The sequence below is a fragment of the Impatiens glandulifera genome, chromosome 6 (genome assembly GCF_907164915.1).
Source record: "Impatiens glandulifera chromosome 6, dImpGla2.1, whole genome shotgun sequence".
Lineage (NCBI taxonomy): Eukaryota > Viridiplantae > Streptophyta > Magnoliopsida > Ericales > Balsaminaceae > Impatiens > Impatiens glandulifera.
In genome coordinates, this window is record NC_061867.1 from 50,273,291 (window position 1) to 50,292,711 (window position 19,421).

At 31.2% G+C, this 19,421-nt stretch overlaps 3 protein-coding genes across 3 annotated transcripts; 1 reads left to right on the top strand and 2 right to left on the bottom strand.

Moving 5' to 3' along the window:
* Nucleotides 1-5,756: 5,756 nt before the first annotated feature.
* Nucleotides 5,757-7,332, top strand: LOC124942613 (UPF0496 protein At4g34320-like). The gene is made up of 2 exons (XM_047483145.1): nt 5,757-5,991; nt 6,084-7,332. The coding sequence occupies exons 1-2, from the start codon at nt 5,838-5,840 to the stop codon at nt 7,214-7,216; spliced, it is 1,287 nt and encodes a 428-aa protein (XP_047339101.1). The 5' UTR covers nt 5,757-5,837; the 3' UTR covers nt 7,217-7,332.
* A 228-nt stretch (nt 7,333-7,560) lies between these two features.
* Nucleotides 7,561-9,935, bottom strand: LOC124942605. The gene is made up of 3 exons (XM_047483138.1): nt 9,660-9,935; nt 8,409-8,478; nt 7,561-8,331 (listed from the first exon to the last, which is right to left on the bottom strand). The coding sequence occupies exons 1-3, from the start codon at nt 9,707-9,709 to the stop codon at nt 7,759-7,761; spliced, it is 693 nt and encodes a 230-aa protein (XP_047339094.1). The 5' UTR covers nt 9,710-9,935; the 3' UTR covers nt 7,561-7,758.
* Nucleotides 9,936-10,988: 1,053 nt separating this feature from the next.
* LOC124943787 (mannose-6-phosphate isomerase 2-like) lies at nt 10,989-19,017 on the bottom strand. The gene is made up of 9 exons (XM_047484259.1): nt 18,652-19,017; nt 18,290-18,457; nt 17,932-18,150; nt 15,756-16,022; nt 15,382-15,694; nt 13,897-13,970; nt 13,762-13,827; nt 11,168-11,257; nt 10,989-11,096 (listed from the first exon to the last, which is right to left on the bottom strand). The coding sequence occupies exons 1-9, from the start codon at nt 19,015-19,017 to the stop codon at nt 10,989-10,991; spliced, it is 1,671 nt and encodes a 556-aa protein (XP_047340215.1).
* Between the last annotated feature and the right edge of the window lie 404 nt (nt 19,018-19,421).

Below are 19,421 nucleotides of genomic sequence, written 5' to 3' on the forward strand. Positions count from 1 at the left end.
GTCGACCCTAAACTTGACCCAACCAGCCTTAAGCCCTTTCTTTTCATTTAATACTCGGTAGGTATATTTGTAGACTTGTAAACAATAAAAAAAATCAAAAGATTCACACAAAGATGACAATCACCCTTAGCTCTAGGTTAAATAAAAAAAATTAAATATAAAGCGTAAAACATATTTTAAAGGCAAAAATTGATTTAGTAAAGACCTACGGACGTTGTGAGACATAGTTGTCATTCATTAGACCATTTTCCCGCACATATACAAGTGTCGAACTCAGAAAGAATCTCTAATTGTGGCGTGCATACGCCTAGATTATTTTCTAATTTAGAAAAATTAGGTGGCGACACACTAATTGTGAAGTTGTAATAGAAAAATCTAAAAAGATCTATGGTAACTTACCATTAAAATCTCAATCTCTCACAGATTTGACGAAATGGTAAATTATGGAATTACCTATAAAGTCTCTCTTTTGACACTTAATTTTCGATATCACGTAAAAATTATTTTCCCTCACAAAATCAAAACACAAAGCAAATATAAATAGTATAAGCTTCAAGAACCAACTGTGTTGTTTTTATCACGTATACTTTAAAAATGTGACAACTTAAATTAAAAAACACACACAAATAATACATCATATTAAGACGAAATAATTAAAATTATGATAATTCGAGCACAATATAACATAATTCAAAATTCAAGTCTCAATTCATAAAAAGAAACAACTAAGATTCAAACTTCAAATAGCAATCAGGACAATATTTAAAGTATATAATGTATAATTTTGCAACATATAACAAATAAATTTGAAAGATTTCTCTTAAATATAATTTTGAAAGTTAGTTAAATATTTTTATTATTTTATTTTAAAGATTTTTAATTTGATTTTTTTTTTAAACTATATAATTAATTTTTATTAAATATATATTATATTTAAAATATTATCTAATCATTGGAATAAAATATATGACTAAAGAATATTATTTTAAAAAATAATTATTCATATTTTCTCATTTAAATTCAAATCTAACTTTAAAAATTGTTTCCAAATAAGGTGACTCTAGAAATGCATTTCTATTCAAGATAAGATTTGAAAACCTAGAGAAGGCACCATCAATCATATACAAAGATAGACATGAAAAAAAAAATCATAAGAACTATATATTTTTATTTGAGTTGAGTATTATAAGTAAATTTAAAACAAAACACTAATACTAGATATATATCCTTTTTTTACCAGATTAATCAATTACACACTACATTAGGACTTTTAAAAGACTAATATTACATTTCAAGTAAGGGGGCTCTCAACTAAAAAACAATATACCCAATTGGGCACACATGTCATAGAAAAACCAAAAAAGAAAACAAGAAGAAGATCAAATGTATGGATTTTGTAGACATTTACTAATATAGCCGATAGAGAAAATACTTCACTAATTTAAGGACAACGTATTGTAGAACGCGTGAAAACGTAATCAATCTTGCTTGGAATCTGCATTAAACAAGGAAAAAACCGTCGTCTCCATAAACAAAATCAATAAGTCTTCCTTGGCCGACGAATGTGCCAAAATTATGCCAATTTTCAACTAAGGTAGCTTCTACGAAAACGGTTCCATGACAAACATCATAAATCAGCTTCAATAGGACATAGACATGCAAAACAATCATCCAATCATCAAACAACACAAAAACTCAACCAAAGCATTCTACTTAAAGTAAGTTGAAGATATGAAAAATGTCACATAATACCTCAACCATGATTCTCAAAATGCAAAACCAAATTTGGGAATTGGACAAGTCTTACAAACAAGATAGATGTCTCGAAGAGACAGTTAGACATACATAAAAGTAATAGATAAGTCATGTTAACAAAGAAACATATTATACATACTATAAAGTCGCAGGATAGTACGATAGTATAACGCATAAATAAAAGTTGACAGAGCAACACAATTATTAAAGCATATTAAATTTTTCATGACTGTTTAATTTTTATTCACTTAACATTGTGAAAATAATAATAGTCATTTTATAATTACTAATAGTCTTGTCTCATATTGTTACAAAGAACACAATGTTAGGTAAACTATGACTTGATATTGAGACAAAATTTTGATATCTATTAGTTTAATTTAGATGAGTTCATGTTTGAAAATGAGATATATTAAAACTCAAGTCATGTTCATATAGAAGATATGCCTAACAAACCCTAAAGACCTTAATGATTAAGATTATAAGTAGAAAAAATTGTCTTGAAGTAATTTTAGGTATATTTAACCAATTATATATACCTTCCTTAACAAATATATCTCAATTTATAACCAAAAAGTTATTCACTGATTTCTCAAATCTAAATAAAAATTCAAATGCAAAAATAGTGTGCAAGTTTCAAATTACCAATTCAAATAGTCTATTTTGATTTGAATTAATTATCAATATTAAAAATAAATAAATATTTATTATATTTATAAAAAATCACAATTATTAAAAAAATAATATATATGAATCATTATCCAAAAAAATAAAATCATAAATCACAAAATTAAAATATGATCTCAAAACTAATCTTTATAACAAATTAGTTGTAGTTAGCTACTTACTCGGATTTCTTTAGAATAGGAAAGCAATAATTAATCCTCTTATCATATAATGACACATATTCCAAATTGAAGTATAAATATGAGAGATTTATATTTATAGAAATGACACATATTCAAAATTGAAGTACAAATATGAGAGATTTATATTTATATGATGACACATATTCAAAATATTATTTATTCATTTATTTTAATAGAAAGATATAACTCCCCTAAAGCATTAATTTCGATTTGTCTATGTTACTTGAGCAGTGTATGTCAACATTTTCATTTGTTTTTTTTTAAGTTTTATTTAATTTAATTAAAGTTGATTTTATTGAATGGCAGTGAAATATTATATATATTTGTTAATTTATTTAAAATATTATTCTTTTAATTTATTATTTAAAATTGTTGGTTATAATTTTTAATAGTTATTTAATCGATATATATGCTGATAATTTTATTTATTTATTAAAATATTGTAATTAGTTTGACATGTTTTAAATTTTGTACTATCAATATTATATGTATTTCACTTATATTGGCTTAATAATTTCCTTCTTTCATTTCATCTATTTTATTATTCTTTTTTCTTATCAAAATACTTTTTATTTAATATTTTTCTTCTCATTTTTCTATCTCATCTATTTAGAAAATAGAATAATCATTAAACATTAAAAAACTAATTTTCAAAAAAAAATCAAACAAAGATTGTACCCAAATACTCATATACAACTTAAAAAAATACCTCCTAGTTGGTTTTGGTAGGGTTGTTGACTTAATGTGATAATAACTTCTAATAATCCAACCAAGGTATAAAGAGATGTTATTGATTTATTTTGAAAAAATAATAGACTAATATTATATATATCCTTTTTCACCCTACCAAAATTACACTTCAAATTAAAAAACTCATACATTTTCAACTTAAAAACAACATACCAAATTGGATACAAATGTCATAAAATAATAAAAAAAAGAAATGTATGCCTTTGAATATATTTACTTATATAACCGAAAGAGAAAAAGCTTCACTAATTAGGGATAACGTATGTAGAATGCGTGAAAACTTCATCGAGTTTGACATCTGCATTAAACGGTTCATCATAAAGCAATACGTTTACCTTGGCCAATGACTTTTAACTAAGGTTGCTTATATGAAAACGGTTCATGAATCAAAGATCCTAAACAAAGCTAACTCAACAAGACCAAACAGATAAAAAGCTAACTGAATAATAGAACAAATCAAACACGAAATAATCAAACTTTACTAAAATAAAAATAAATGAATTGAATCACATTTTTTCTCTTATAACTTGTAAGAACTTTCATGTTTCATTTGAAATATCTTATAATATTTATATTTTGTAATTCGTTGAGATTTGTATTAATTAAGTTGATGTGAAATAATACAAACAATTATTATAGCAAGTTTCGAACACTCGGCCAAATTTTTAAGTGCATAAATTCTAAAGAGATGTATTCTGATGTAAGTCATGGTCATATTTGGATATGCTTAAAAAACGACGATAAAATTGATCTTCAAGAAAAGTAATATCGGCGACGAAATAGTGTTCATTGCATCTACAAATTGTCAATAATAATTATTGTGGAGACATTTGAAAATGACTTATTGTGTATTAATTATCTTAGTTACACCTTCTTTACCAAACATATCTTAATTTGTATTCAAATCTAAATAGATGTTCAAATGCAAATATAGTGTGCAAGTTTCAATTTGCCAAATCAAATTATGAGTCTATTTTTATGGCATTTTATTATTTAAATAATTATTAATCACTTAAAAAGACAATAAATTATAATCTAACAAATAAAATTATACAACTATATAAACATTATTGTAAAATTAATCTTTATAATGAAACAAAAGAAAAATTAGTGACTTTTTACTATTTTAGATCGGTTAAAGTGTATTATCTTAAATTAGTTAATATTTTACGATTTTAAACATCGAACTAATTTTTATTTTATATGATTTTAACCGTTTTTTAAATGGTTTTATAAGGATTAGAAAAATAAAAATGTATACAAGTTTTTTTTTTTCTTCTAAAATAGACAATTCACGTTAATTTAATTGATGATTGTTGTAAAAAAAATGGAATAACAATAGAACACGTGACCAAAAGAATCCTACCGTTTTTTGTCTTTTTACTTAACGTGGAATTCGTTTAGCTTATGCTTCAAGGGCTTGTTTGAAATGTATATACTTGTTGAAATCTAATAAGCAAATAATAGAATTATAAGCACAATTCAATATGTTTTATTATTACTTTTAAACTTTCAAAAATTACACAATAAAGAAAAAGAATAAGAGGAATAAATAATAATAATGTTGTAACATTATTCTTTATTAACTTTAATAGCATCAACAAAAATATATTTGTTTATATTAAATAAAGACATACCAACTTCATATAAATCTCCTCGACTATCATCTCATGAATTTTATAATATGTTGTTTCTACTTCCACATGACTATCATGGGATTGTTGGCTAGGGTCTCCATTGTGACAGGCTCCCAATCCATACGACGTATTGTTTGGTACGATGAGACCTCTTACGTTTATCTATGACCACAATGACATCCTTTTTAATACATTCTTCCTCCATCGTTTGAAGAGCAACATATCAAGTCGTATTCACGTGTTTAGACCGAAAACTTTACCAACGAGAATTTCACATTCCTTAATCATAACTTGACAAATATCTACACTTATTCACTTAACATTCACACCAACAACACAACTAAGGTTTGGATAGGACTTGCAAAACATTCCAATCCAATTCCTTGCATGGAGTTCTAATCTTTAAAATGAGAGTTATAATCTATAAAATTTTGAAAACGTGATCATTATTTTTTTAAGCACCGATTTTTACCACTTGAATTATCCTATTAAAATTTTTTATTATCAAAATACTTTTAATATTTAATTTTTTAATATAAATTATAAACCTATTTGTACTAACTCAAAATTTTCATTTCAATTATAAATCAAAAAATAAAAACATATTTGGTAAATTGATGTAAAATAATATTAAAAAAAGTTATAAAAAAATCACTTTCATCCACTTTTAACTTAAAATGTTTTTATTTAATTTAATTATACATTTTATACTAAATAAAAAAAAAAGTGTAATTAGATTAAAAAAAAAATATCAAACAAGCCGTTAAACTTTGAAATAAGCAATCCATTTGCTTCCCGCTTTATCCACCTCAAATCTGAATTTCAAATGGCGTGCAAGCTTTCTCTTTTCTATACCCACCTCCTTCAAGCTTCATCTTTTTTCATTACTGCTCTCAAATTCTCCATTTTTTTTCATACAAATACTCTCCAAGATTTCAGATTTGAAGAAATCGAACGAACAATGCTTTTTACCTTTCTGGGTATTGTTCCAAACCCTTGATTTTCATTTTTTCATCGCTTCTCTTCATAATAACCTTTAGATCTGATTTGGGTTCTTCTCAATTGTTCATAGACAAAATGGGACACAACATGAGCAAGAAATCCGAACCTTCAACAATCACGACAGTTTTCAATAACAAACAACGTTATATGGTTGATCTAAACTCATACGAGGATGCATGTAGAGTAGACAATGATCTGATTTCCTTCGATAACAATCTTCAATCACGAACGAACAGGGTTATCACCACGCTGGCGGATGAAGCTGAAATTCGATCACTTTCTTTCGATTCATTCAGACAGGTAACCGAATGTCTACTGGAAATGAATCAAGAAGTTGTGAGAGTTATATTGGAATGTAAGAAAGATATATGGAAGAACCGTGAATTGTTTGAACTTGTTGAGGAATATTTTGAAAACAGTCTTCAAACGTTGGATTTCTGTACTGCATTGGAGAGATGTCTCAAACATGCTAGAGACAGTCAATTGTTAGTTTCGATTGCACTCCAGGTGTTCGATGAAAAGCGTGATGAACACGAAGATGGCGATATGTATGTTGATACTTTGAACGAATTGAAGGCATTCAAGGCTGCTGGCGATCCATTTACTGAAGAACTTGTTGAAATCTTTCAATCGGTTTATCTGCATCAATCTGCGATGCTTGAAAAACTGCGGTTAAAACAGATGAAACTCGATAAGAAGCTTAAGTATGTTCATTCGTGGAGGAAGGTTTCGAGCATGATATTCGCGGCTACATTCGCCGCCATCATGATTGTATCGGTTGTGGCGGCTGCTGTGGCTGCCCCTCCTGTGGCAGCCGCTTTAGCGGCTGCCTCATCCGTTCCGTTTGGTTCTATGGGGAAATGGATCAATTCTTTGTTGAAGAACTATGAGAATGCAGTGAAAGGGGAGAAGGAAGTTATCGGTTCTATGCAAGTTGGGACTCATATCGCGATTAAGGATTTGAGTAATATTCGGGTTTTAATCGATAAGGTGGAAATTCAGATTGGATCGCTATTGGGAGCGGCTGATTTCGCGATTAATGAAAAGGCAGTGAGGATTGGAATTGAGGAGATAAGGAAGAAACTCGATGAGTTCATGAAGAACGTCGAGGAATTGGGATTGCATGCGGATATGTGTAGTCGAGATGTTCGAAGGGCGAGAACTGTCATTCTTCAAAGGATCATAAAACCACAAAATCATTGATTGAAAAGGGTTGAAGGCATTGAATTCTATCAAGTTTTGATGTTTTTCATCCTTGTTGTATATGAAATATGTTTATTTGCATTAATAATGTACCAAATTCAAAAGATCATAGCACATTGAAAATAATTTTAAATATTGTAATGTTAAAATTGGTAATACTTGTTTCGAATAATATGAATGTTGTTTAAAGAGAGATTGTATTTTATTTTACTTTTTCAAATACATGTTATTTTTATGTGGTTCAATTTCTATTTATGATTATGTTTGTGTTGTATCATGTATGTCTTAATTAAATTATATAACACAAAAAAAATGAATCAAAACTAAATTACAACATAAAAAAATGTCAAACAAACAACTTCATCAATTAAGTCCACTAAAATTTAGTCACATACAAACATAGACATGATAGTAATCAAACAAATAGTTTAAAAAAAATGCCACTTAAAATAAGGAGTGACTAATCTTCCAAAAAAATCAATAAACCTACAACAACAAAGGGCTGCCCCCTAAAGATAGAACTACAAGAGGGTCCGGTGATATTACTGTAAGCCATTAACGGTACCCAAATTCCCTACAGCGATTCTCATTTGGTCCCGAGAAACCATCTCGGAAAGCCATGTGTGCAATTTTAGAGGGTCACTCTCATACACATTGAACATCATTCGTCTTTGTTCATCGCGCATGGCTAAGGCAACCGCATCATAGAAAGGGTTATCACTTTGCAAACCTAGCTTAGCGGTTACCATTTCCAATACTTGTTGTACATTTGGTGTCGACGATACATGTGCAACCTTGATCACACGAATAAATTCATACGTCATAGTCCCAGTTGATAGTTTCACATCTAGGCACTTACGTGTATTTCGCTCATTTGAATAAGGTAATGGTCGTTTATTTCTACTACTTTGGATATCCGTCCCAAATGACATGTCTTTCTCAAGACAAGACTTAATAGAAGCATCAAACTCTTCGCCTAATTCCATATCAATATCTTCTCCTTTTGTACCAACATTCTGGTCATTGGCAATGTTGACACTATTTAACTTCTTATGCAACTCTTCATGTTCGTTTGTGAGGCCTTCGTGCGAAACCTTTTGCAACTTACTCAATAACTGAAAAAACATGTTAAACAAGATCAAGTGTAAGTTAGGGAAATCGAAGAGATACAACTAACACAAGAATCACATACCTTACAACTTTTCTTCAACCACTTATTTGAAGCATCTGACGTGTTTCTTTCCTCGTTCCACCCTACACCACTAACACATTGGGTTGTCTTAGATAAACTTTACATTTGTATCGATTTGATTCTTGAATTGGGAATTTTCATGATAAATTTGAAAGCATTCAAAAGGATTCCATCATATTCTTGTAAATTTGTTAAGCGGAGTGTTCATTATCTTAAAAAATTGAGAAGAGGGAGATTTTTTTTGAAAAACTGAGATTTAAACAATTGCCATATACATGACAACACCAAGTGTAGCATTAAAAAAAAAACTTAAAAGTAAGCAGAAACAAACTAACCCAGCTCCATATCCTTCGTCGAAACAGCCATGAATTTTACACCTCTCTTACGAACCTAATTTATCTCACTATGTATTATGAACGCTTCCTCTCAGCCCAAGTTTTATTTTTTCTCTCATCCATCTTATATATTTGATTGGGTAAACAGCCACATAAATACATGTAAAACCACACAAGCAACATTGATAAGAGTAAAACAAGTAAACTTTTGGTAAATGCCATGAGTTTAACTTATGGGACTTAATAATATTCAAATTGTGGGACTAACTTAGATTTTTATTTCCAAAATCCCACTCAATATAGGCAGTATATTTCAGCCCAAATGAGAAAGGCTGGTAGAATTTAATTCAACTCAAGATTAGTGAATTTAAGGACAATTGACAAACATATGGTTGGTGTCAAGATTCTCACGAAATAGCATTAGAGTACACTGGACTATATGGAGATAGATTCCAAACTCAAGTGAGATCCCCAAATGAGGTGACCCCATTTGTTTCTTAGATTGGGATTTTTCATGATAGTTTCGAAAGCGTTTCAAAAGGATTCCATCATATTTGAGTAAGTCTGTTGAGTGGAGTGTACTGTGCTGTACTTCATCAAAATTAATTCTGTGCACCAGGGACAAAGTATTCAAACCTATTGTAGTTCCCTACTATTTTATTTTTCCATAAAGTCCTTTTAGTAGTCATTTGTTGCTTTCAGGCCATTTTACTCTTACCCTATATACAATCCAACTTTGTTTATTTTTGCTAAATGTTTTGATTTGCAATAGAGTAATTACATCAAATTATTATCTAGCTCCTGATCATATGCAAAGACAACAGGTTACTTCAAAGTTCAAACTCAAACAAAGAGTAGATTAGGTCTCTTCTAAAAAAACAACAGAAGACAGAAAAGTTGCTATCTGTGTACTAACCTCGTCAAATGCTGGAGCTTATTCCTCTTGCTTCGTGTGGTTGCCACCATAGTTTGTATTCTAATGTATTATTGTCAGTTTTATCACCAATTTCAATCTGTAAAGAGTCGTTTTCAATCGGAATTTGATGTTTGATGGATGGAGGCTGCTAAGTTCTCCGCCAACTGAAATAGATGTAGAATACAATGTTTTTAATTGTTCTACAGTGTTCATTCACTATACTAAAACTGAGAGGTAATTGGGTAATACAGTGACCCTATCTGTCGTTTGGAAATTTCCTCAAAAGCTATTCATAGGTTAGATTGTTTTTCTAAGACCAAAATTAAAAATTCCCAGTTATATTTATTGATCTTGTAAAATCTATATTTGTTATGTTAGCCAAAATTCACAATGATTCAAAAATAGCATGATCTTAAAAAAAATTAAAGGATAAAACAATTTTAATTGATCAATATTTTCGCGAAAGTTGCACGAAATATGGTGAAATCCATAAAAAACAATTAAGCTCAAGTTATGACATAGTTTGCCAAAAGTTATCAATATTCAAACAACATCTAAAGATCACCAACACTTGTGATCAGCCTAAAGAGACCAAATGTAAACAACTCACAACAAAAGAATCATCACTTGTTACACTAGAAGCTCAGAATTCAGGAGACCCGGGAATTCAAAAATAATTTTTATATAAATGAAACCAAGAGTAACACTATAATTTGAATTATGATCCAAAAAACAATCCGATTTTTCAATAAAACTGTGAATGTGCAACAAATTGTGACAAACACCAATTTCTAAATAGGCTCAATGAAAGATCTTTCTTAATGACATACTTTTGAGATGTAATTTATCCTTACCATATAGATGTAACATTAGAAGTTGATTTTCAAACCAATTCAATGAGGTTTGATGGTTAAGGTATTAACAACATTGAAGTCGCGTATTCATGACTTTGCAATGGACATTTTTTGTATTATTAGAAGTCGTCATAACGACAACTAAACATTAATCAATCTAATAACATCAAAAGTATGACAATAAAACCTTTGATGATAACTGAGGTTATTAATGTTGGGTTTGGCTAATCCAAATGTAGTAAAGCTCACCCGCTATAAAATCCAAAACAATTATCAGTTCAATCCACAGCTATAACACAAATGTTGATTATTATGTCCAATAAATGCAGCAAAACAGATAAAAGAGAATACATACATTTAAAACAAAAAAAAAATTGTCTGTGGAGAAAAGAATCACAGATCCACAAATTGACCAAATTGTTAGTTTATAAATATACAGTCTTGTGCCATTTGTGAAGAATTAAAATTTTGTTTATCATCCTCCTCTTTTTCCAAATTCCAATGTATTCAACCAAAACAGAATGAGCAATTTGTATTGAACATGAACACAGACTAGTTTCAGTATTACAACAATGAACAATGCCTAAATGGAAAACATGATAGATTACCACCTATTTCAACTGAAATAGAAAAAGCATAACAAGAATAGCAAACCTTTATCAAAACAGCTTTAGCTTTCCTCCTTTTTCCGGATTTGTCCAACTCCACTGACTCGTGCAACTGAATCACCTTCCTTCCAAAACCCTAAATAGAAATTAATTTACGTGTTTCAACAAGTTATAGCATTTCGCAGCTTTCATTCGCTCTTTCTAGAGGAAAAAACCTAGAGATTGGATGGATGGAAACAGCAGATGATTCCTCCTTAGTTGAGATAGAATTAACGTACCTACTCGATCTGAATGAGGATCTGAAACTGCAGGATTTCGTGAATTTTGTCTGAAGGATGAATGTCTGAATGAAGCTTTAACTCTGAATTCGATATAAACCCTGCTAAGCAAACTAACTTCAAACTATTCTATTATAGGAAGAAATGAAAGGTTAAAATACAACCTAGAGTATGTCAAGACATTCATTTTGGAACCTAATGTTTTATTTACATTCTTTATTTTTGTTTGAAACAATTTAAATGTTATAACACCGTTAATTTGTGTTGAAAATATGTTCAAATTTCACATATACATGGTATATCTATATTATATTCTTCTAAGTTTATTGTGGGATCCTTTTATCATTGTTTTTAGATAACTTCTTCAATTTCGATACATCTGTTTTGTTCCATTTTCAAAATTATCTCTGATAAATAATATTGAGGTTTGAAGGAGATGAAAATATTCGATAGTGTTGGAAAAAGAGATGTCTATTTGGATACTAACACTTCGTGCAAGCTACTTTTGAAGAATGTTCGACATGTTCCCAATATTCGGATGAATTTGATCTCCATTGGCATTTTTGATGATGAGGGCTATCATAGTCACTTTGGTGAAGGAAAATGGAAACTCACTAAGGGGTCTTTGGTGGTAGCTAAAGGAATGAAAATATGTTCTCTTTATGTGACAGAGGCTAAGTCTTACGGGGAGAAACAAATGCAATTAATGATTGTTCAACATTACTTTGACATAAGTGACTTGGTCACTTAAGTTAGAATGACATGTGAGTTCTCTCCAAAACAATTGATCTTCAGGGCTTGAAGTCCACAGATTTGAAGACATACACAAAGTGCTTAGTTGATAAGCAACATAGAGTTTTCTTCAAGATTTTCTCTCCATCTAGGAAGCACAATATCCTAGATATGGTTCACACAGACATATATTCTATGGATTCCTTGACTTTAGGTGGTGCTCATTATTACATCACTTTTATCGATGATTGCTCAAGGAAGGTGTGAGCCTGTTGCTTGAAGATTAAGGATCAAACATTGTATTACTTCAAGTTGTTTCACGCTGAAGTGGAGAAAAAAACTGGGAAGAAGTTGAAATGTGTTCGTTCGTACAATGGTGGCAAATACAGAGGGTCATTTGTGAAATACTATAGAAGTCATGGGATCAAGCTTTTAAAAATTGTGGAAAAAACACCTCAACAGAATGAAGTCGCAGAGAGGATGAACAAGTCTATCAATGAGAGAATTTTGTGTATGTTGTCTCACACTAAGTTGCCAAAATCCTTTTGGGGAGAGACAATGAAGACATCGGTTGATCTGATAAACCTTTCACCCTCAACTCCTTTAGATGTCGACGTTTCAGAAAGAGTTTGGAGATGTAAAAACGTCTTTTATGATCACTTGAGAGTTTTTGGTTGTAAAGTGTTTGTTCATGTTCCTTGTGATGAGAAAGTTAAGCTTGATAACAAGACGAGACAATGTATCTTTATTGGGTATGGCCACGGAGAATTTGGGTACCAATGTTGGGACCCAATTAACAAGAAACTCATTAGAAGCAGAGATGTGATATTCTTTGAAGATCAGACCATTAAAAATTTTGAGGAAAAAAGAAAAACCAAAGTTTATGGAGAAGGAATTGCCCGATAATGGTAGGATTCGTACACCACAATCACAGCCTAATGATGTGGAAAATGCCCAAGTTGAGGTTGATGAGACTCCTCCAGTTGATGCTGAGCCAACAGAGGAAGCTGAACAAGATGTTAGATCTTTTTTTATGTTTGTGTTGTGTTTAAACATTTTGTATGTGTTTTGGTTAAAGTTTTAGTTATAACTAATTAAAAAAACACAATTTTACTCATTTTGGGTTGTTATAACTTACATGATTATGATTACTTATTTTCGTCATTAGAGTTTTATTTCTAGCACACAATTGTACAACCAAATGGATTGAGGTATTTTGAGAAATTATTGATTGAGATATAATTTTGCAACCAACCCTAAACCGTTTAATAAACCATCAAATGCCTATTTCTTAGGACAATTTGGTTTGAAATGGTATTGTTTCTAAATTAATTTATGTAATGGTTCATGTAAAATAACTTAATTAATTGAACCAATCAAATTTAAAACAATCATATTTTCCGAACTGAAACAATGATTATAATAAGATGAAACCATGAGACCATCTCTGTTTCCAAGCTAAATCCATTCACATTTCACATACAAAGGTACATTTTTTCTCCTAAAAGCATTAAATAACCACAAACTTAAACAATAAAAAAACACTAGTTATCGTGGGCTAAGCAGGCTGAAACGCCTTCATCATTCAGGACCGTCCAAACAAAATTAGGGGCATCAGTCATAGGTCAACCAGTTGTGGAGCTTGCATCAAGACACTGAATGATTCAATCTTGTCAAGTTGTGGAGCTTGAGAAATCTGAAACAATAATTACATCACAATTTATACAAAAACAACAAAAAGAGAAACAAATCAAGTTTATAGAACCATATACCTGCAATTGGAAACAATGGCAGCAATGCCATCAGTTGTCAAGCTCTCACAACTAACTAAAATCAAGGCTTTCAAATTTACAAAATTCAAAATTCTCATCAGTCCAGTTTGAGAATAATAAAATAATAGGATAAGTCTAGTTAGTTCAGTTCAAAGCTTAAATTGCATTTTTCGCATGCAAAAATGCATTTTTCGCATGCAAAAATGCATTTTTCGCATGCAAAAATGCATCTTCCACCGTAAAACCCTTTCAAACCATCCAGCCACCCTAAAACCCTAAACCTAAACTCTAAAATGCTAAAACCCTAAACCATTTCTTCCATTCAACATGCATGCAAGAGGAAAATGACGGAAAAATAGGAAAAACTCACCTGAAATGATGAAGGCGTTACGGCGTTGCGTTGCCTCGGGGAGTTGATCGATCGGCTTTGTTTCGTTGGTTCATTTGGTTCGTCGGGGGGAGAAGAAGAGAGAAAGGATATCGACAGTCGGGGGAGAAAGAACAGAAAGGGAAAATGAAATGAGGAAAGGGAGAGAAATGAGGGAAATATGAATATTTTTATTTAGGGGTATAACGATCTTTTACCATGGGCAAAATGTTAGTTTTTCAAAGATTACTCCCTGTTATTTTTTGAAATAACCCAGATCTTTTACCATGGGTAAAATGTTAGTTTTTCAAAGATTACTCCCTGTTATTTTTTGAAATAACCCAGTTATCAGGGTTATTTCATCAAATTTTCCGAAAAATAAGAGGAAATGACGCGCAATTTGACTGAAAAAATTAAATAATTTATCTTTTTTTTTTCACTCACATTTTTTCTTTTATCTCCTCATATTTTTTTTTCCTTTTTTCAAATCAATGAAGTGATGCCACATCAATTTCTCTTTTTTTTCGTCCTCTATATTTATCTCCCTTAAAAACACAAATAAGAATTTGAAACAAAAATAAATATTGAGAATGCATGAAAACTAATTATAAATTATATATTAGTTTATATTTTAAACCCATTATTCCTATTCACTTAATTATTTTATTTCCAATAATAAATAATAAAATATTTTGAAATTATAAATTTATTTTAAATTTTAATAAGATTAATAATTTAATTTTTATATATATTATATTTATTTAAAATAACTACTCAAATATTTACTAAATTAAATATAAAAAATATTTCAAGATAATAATTTTATTTTTACTTTTTTTAATATTATAAATTTATTATGATAAAAAATAATTATATTTTTTTTAATAATTATATTATAAATATAATTATTAAAAACATCAAAATGTTATTAAAATATATAAAGAAATAAATATTACGAAATTATTTTAATAATTAAGAAAACATAAACTCTAATATATATTTTAAATGGTACCCTATCATAACATTATATTATAACCATCAAAATCACTTAGAATTTAATAAAAATAAATTAAGAAATCAAATAATCTAATTTTTTTTTAAACTTAACTACTCAAATTGAAAAAGCTACTACTAACTCCAGCCCTATAAAGATTAATATGGGACGATTTAGTGGCTATAGAAACCTCGGTTCCAGCACCTGCAAACAAAACATCACCTTCCATAACCATCTCTTCAAACGAAGCCCCACAAAACATTCCCTCTCCCTCGGTCACCACAAAAATGGACGGTCCATCAACAATAGGAAAAACCATGGATGTCTCTATTGGAAGTGTGCAATGATCGACCTCAAATTCATCAAATGGTGGAAGATATTTCTTTGTATATGGGTTCACTTCAATTCCTTCCAAGATCTTGGGAAATCCCTGTAAAATTTCCAATTAATTTCGGTTTGTAATATATGTTTTTGAAAAAAGAAGAAAGAACCTGATTGTATGTGAGCATGGAACAAAGGACTTGGATGTCTCTTGTTTTTGGTGTGAGACCGGCTCTTACAACATTGTCGGATGTTGCCATGCATTCTATACATTCGCCGGATAAGTAAGCGTGAGGTTCGTTTGCTCCTAGGTAAAGAGCTTCGCCTGGCTTGAGTTGTACATGGTTTAATAGGAAAGCTGCAATTATACCCACGTCTTCTGGATATTGTTTTTCTAATTTCAGAATTAGTTTTTCCTTTTCTGTCAATTGCCCATCCTGTAAAACCAAAACACATAATCTAAGGATTTTTTTTCATAAATAATTTAGAAATTGTCTGAGTATCCTCTTAAATATCCAATGAATTTTGGGAAACAAATTCAAATACATTCCACCACGGCTACAAAATTCGACCGTTTTAGAAATGTAATATATACAAAGTCGGCTCATAGACTAGCTCATGGAGTAGGGCTATCACCTAAATCTCCACCTCCACCACCTCCGCCACCTACACCTACAAAATTCTACCGTTTTGGAAATGTAATAGATACAAAGTCAGCTCATAGACTAGCTTATGGAGTAGGCAGATCACCTCCACCACCTCCACCTCCTCCACCTACACCAACACCTACAAAATTCGACCGTTTTGGAAATGTAATATATACAAAGTCGGCTCATAGGCTAGCTCATGGAGTAGGGCGATCACCTCCACGATCACCTCCACCACCACCTCCTCCACCTACACCTACACCTACAAAATTTGACCGTTTTGGAAATGTAATATATACAAAGTCGGCTCATAAGCTAGCTTATGGAGTAGGACGATCACCTCCACCACCTCCACCACCTCCACCTCCTCCACCTACACCCACACCTACAAAATTCGATCGTTTTGGAAATGTAATATATACAAAGTCGGCTCATAGGCTAGCTTATGGAGTAGGGCGATCACCTCCACCACCTCCACCTCCTCCACCTACACCTACACCTACAAAATTCGACCGTTTTGGAAATGTAATATATACAAAGTCGGCTCATAGGCTAGCTTATAGAGTAGGGAGATCACCTCCACCACCTCCACCACCTCCACCTACACCTAAACCTAAAAAATTTGACCGTTTTGGAAATGTAATATATACAAAGTCGGCTCATAGGATAGATTATGGAGTAGGGCGATCACCTCCATCTCCACCCCCACTTCCACCTAGTAAATTAGATCGTTTTGGAAATTTGGCACCTCCACCACCACTCCCGCCTCCACTTACAAAATTGAACCGTTTTGGAAGGCGAGCCCATGGACTAGAACAAAAACCTCCACCTACAAAGTTGGCTCAGAGCAGAACCAATGGACCACCACCTCCACCTACAAAATCGGCTCAGAGGAGAACCAGTGAACCTCCACCTATAAAGTCGGCTCAGAGGAGAACCAATGGAACTCCACCTCCAATTCCACCTCCACTCCCACCTCCAATGACAATAAAATGCTCAATTTTTACAAGATTGCACCCTTTTGAAAATGTAATATATATAGATTCTACTGAGAGGCGAGACTATGGATTAGGACAATTCAGGTGCACCCATCTTAGAAAAAGAAACAAAATTCATTTTTCTTTTCCTTGCGATCATTCATGAAATTGCACTGTTTTAGAAAGTTAGTGTATATTAGTGATTTTTTTAAGACTTAACCATATTACCTATTTTGTACTTCATCGATTTTTACAGGTTTTCACCATCTTTTGCGATCTTTGAAAATATTTTGGATCAATAAAATAGTTTTGAAATGATTTTAGTTTTTCAAAAGTATATATTAGTATAGTAGTACAAGAGCGCTAAGTTAATTAGTATATTAAGTTAGTGGGTTAAATAGTACATGTATTATGGAGAGTTTTTTTTATTGTGTGAAGAGACTAACACAACACTTTATGCATGTCATGATTCCAACTTCAAAACATGTTTTCAATGAGAATTAAAATGAGACTTCAACCTTTTGGTGACTTTAGGTAGATTTGGCTCGGATAGATTTGTGAAAAGTTTTTAGTTCGGTTAGATTTCAAATCTTAGTTCCACTCCTCGGATCGAGGGTGACCCGATTGTCCAAATGCCTAGTTTGTTCTATGGTGATCAATAGTGAACTAATTTCAAACACAAAACAAGATATGAGTATAAATAAATTAGTAAAAAAATGAACCTTGTTTGATTGGTTTAGACGACTTCTCATCTCCAACAATGCTGCGGAGACTGCATCTTTAGTAGCGGACATAAGTTGGGTAAACACTGAACGCAAAATCGATCTCACATTCTCTTCTTCCACATCTTCATGGTTGTTGATATTTAATATTAGCTTCTTATATGAACTTCCAATCACTTTTTCAATCTCAGGGACATTCAGAATTACCTCTTTAAGATCCTGCAAATCAACACTAAATCTCTTATTCAATACAACTTGCTATTCAAACATGGAAATGAAGATGTAGATCGAGTCAACATCATCAGCTTCAATCAATCAATACAATTCTAACAATCTAGACGAGAAATGATTATCATACCTCAATGCTAACAAATCCACATAAGGCCTCAAACTCTGTAATCGCCAGAGCCATCTCAGGTTTATGATTATCATCCTTATAGATATTTGGTTGTTGCTTATGCAATTGCTTAGCTAATTCCTTATTTGGATGTGCCTGAATCGATAAAGCTTTCGCTACTGAAAGTACCTTAACGAGATATCAACACAACACAACACAAATAAGAACATACATTCATCGAATCATCATGGAACTAAAGTTTTTCCGAATTGAAATACAATGAATCGTGAGATAACAACACAAATAAGAACATACATTCATCGAATCATCATGGAACTAAAGTTTTTCGGAATTGAAATACAATGAATCGTGAGATAACATACCTTGAATAGGAATGGAAGATCATTTCCCCATTTCTGTATAACCTTATCTCCAAGCACGCTAGGGTTTCGAGATATATAAGACTTCAAAGTCTCTTCTTCGTCGTTCTTAGAACCATTGGTAGATCTTTCAACTACAAACGCAGGTCCAGAATCGTGTGTTCCCATCCAGAACTCGGCGTAAGGTTCGTCATCTTCTACGGAAAGGCCAGAATTCTTGGAGAACAATCTGGAAACTCGTGAATCGCTACCGATTCGACCCCAATTATAGTTCTTAACTGCACATCTTAGTTTGCAGATGTAACCAGTCTTCTCCGGCGAACGGTTACTCACCTCCATTAGAGAGAAATATGAATGATTTACAGTCATCTCAGATTTATCAACTTAACCGTTTTAAGAGAGAGAAAAAGAGAGATTCAGAATATGAAGGAGACTATAACTGAAAGTTTGAAATATTCTGTTTGAGAAATGTTTATATTTACATTTATGACATTTCTTTATTTATAACTTGATGCAAGGAAAGAAAACATATAAAAAAAAGAAAAAAAAGAAAAAATAGAGTATATATTTTTGATGGGTAATCTTGATTTAAGAAATAAGATTAACATTAAAAGAGATGTGATTGTGATAATATAACTAAGAAAGTATTTTAATAATACTTTAAAGATTTTTTTGTCAAAATATTAGTGTTGACCTAGTTGAAATTTATTTAAAAGTGCAGTCGGTCACTTTAGAAAGCTGAAGTCTTTGCCTTCAGAGTATCGTTTCTAGTC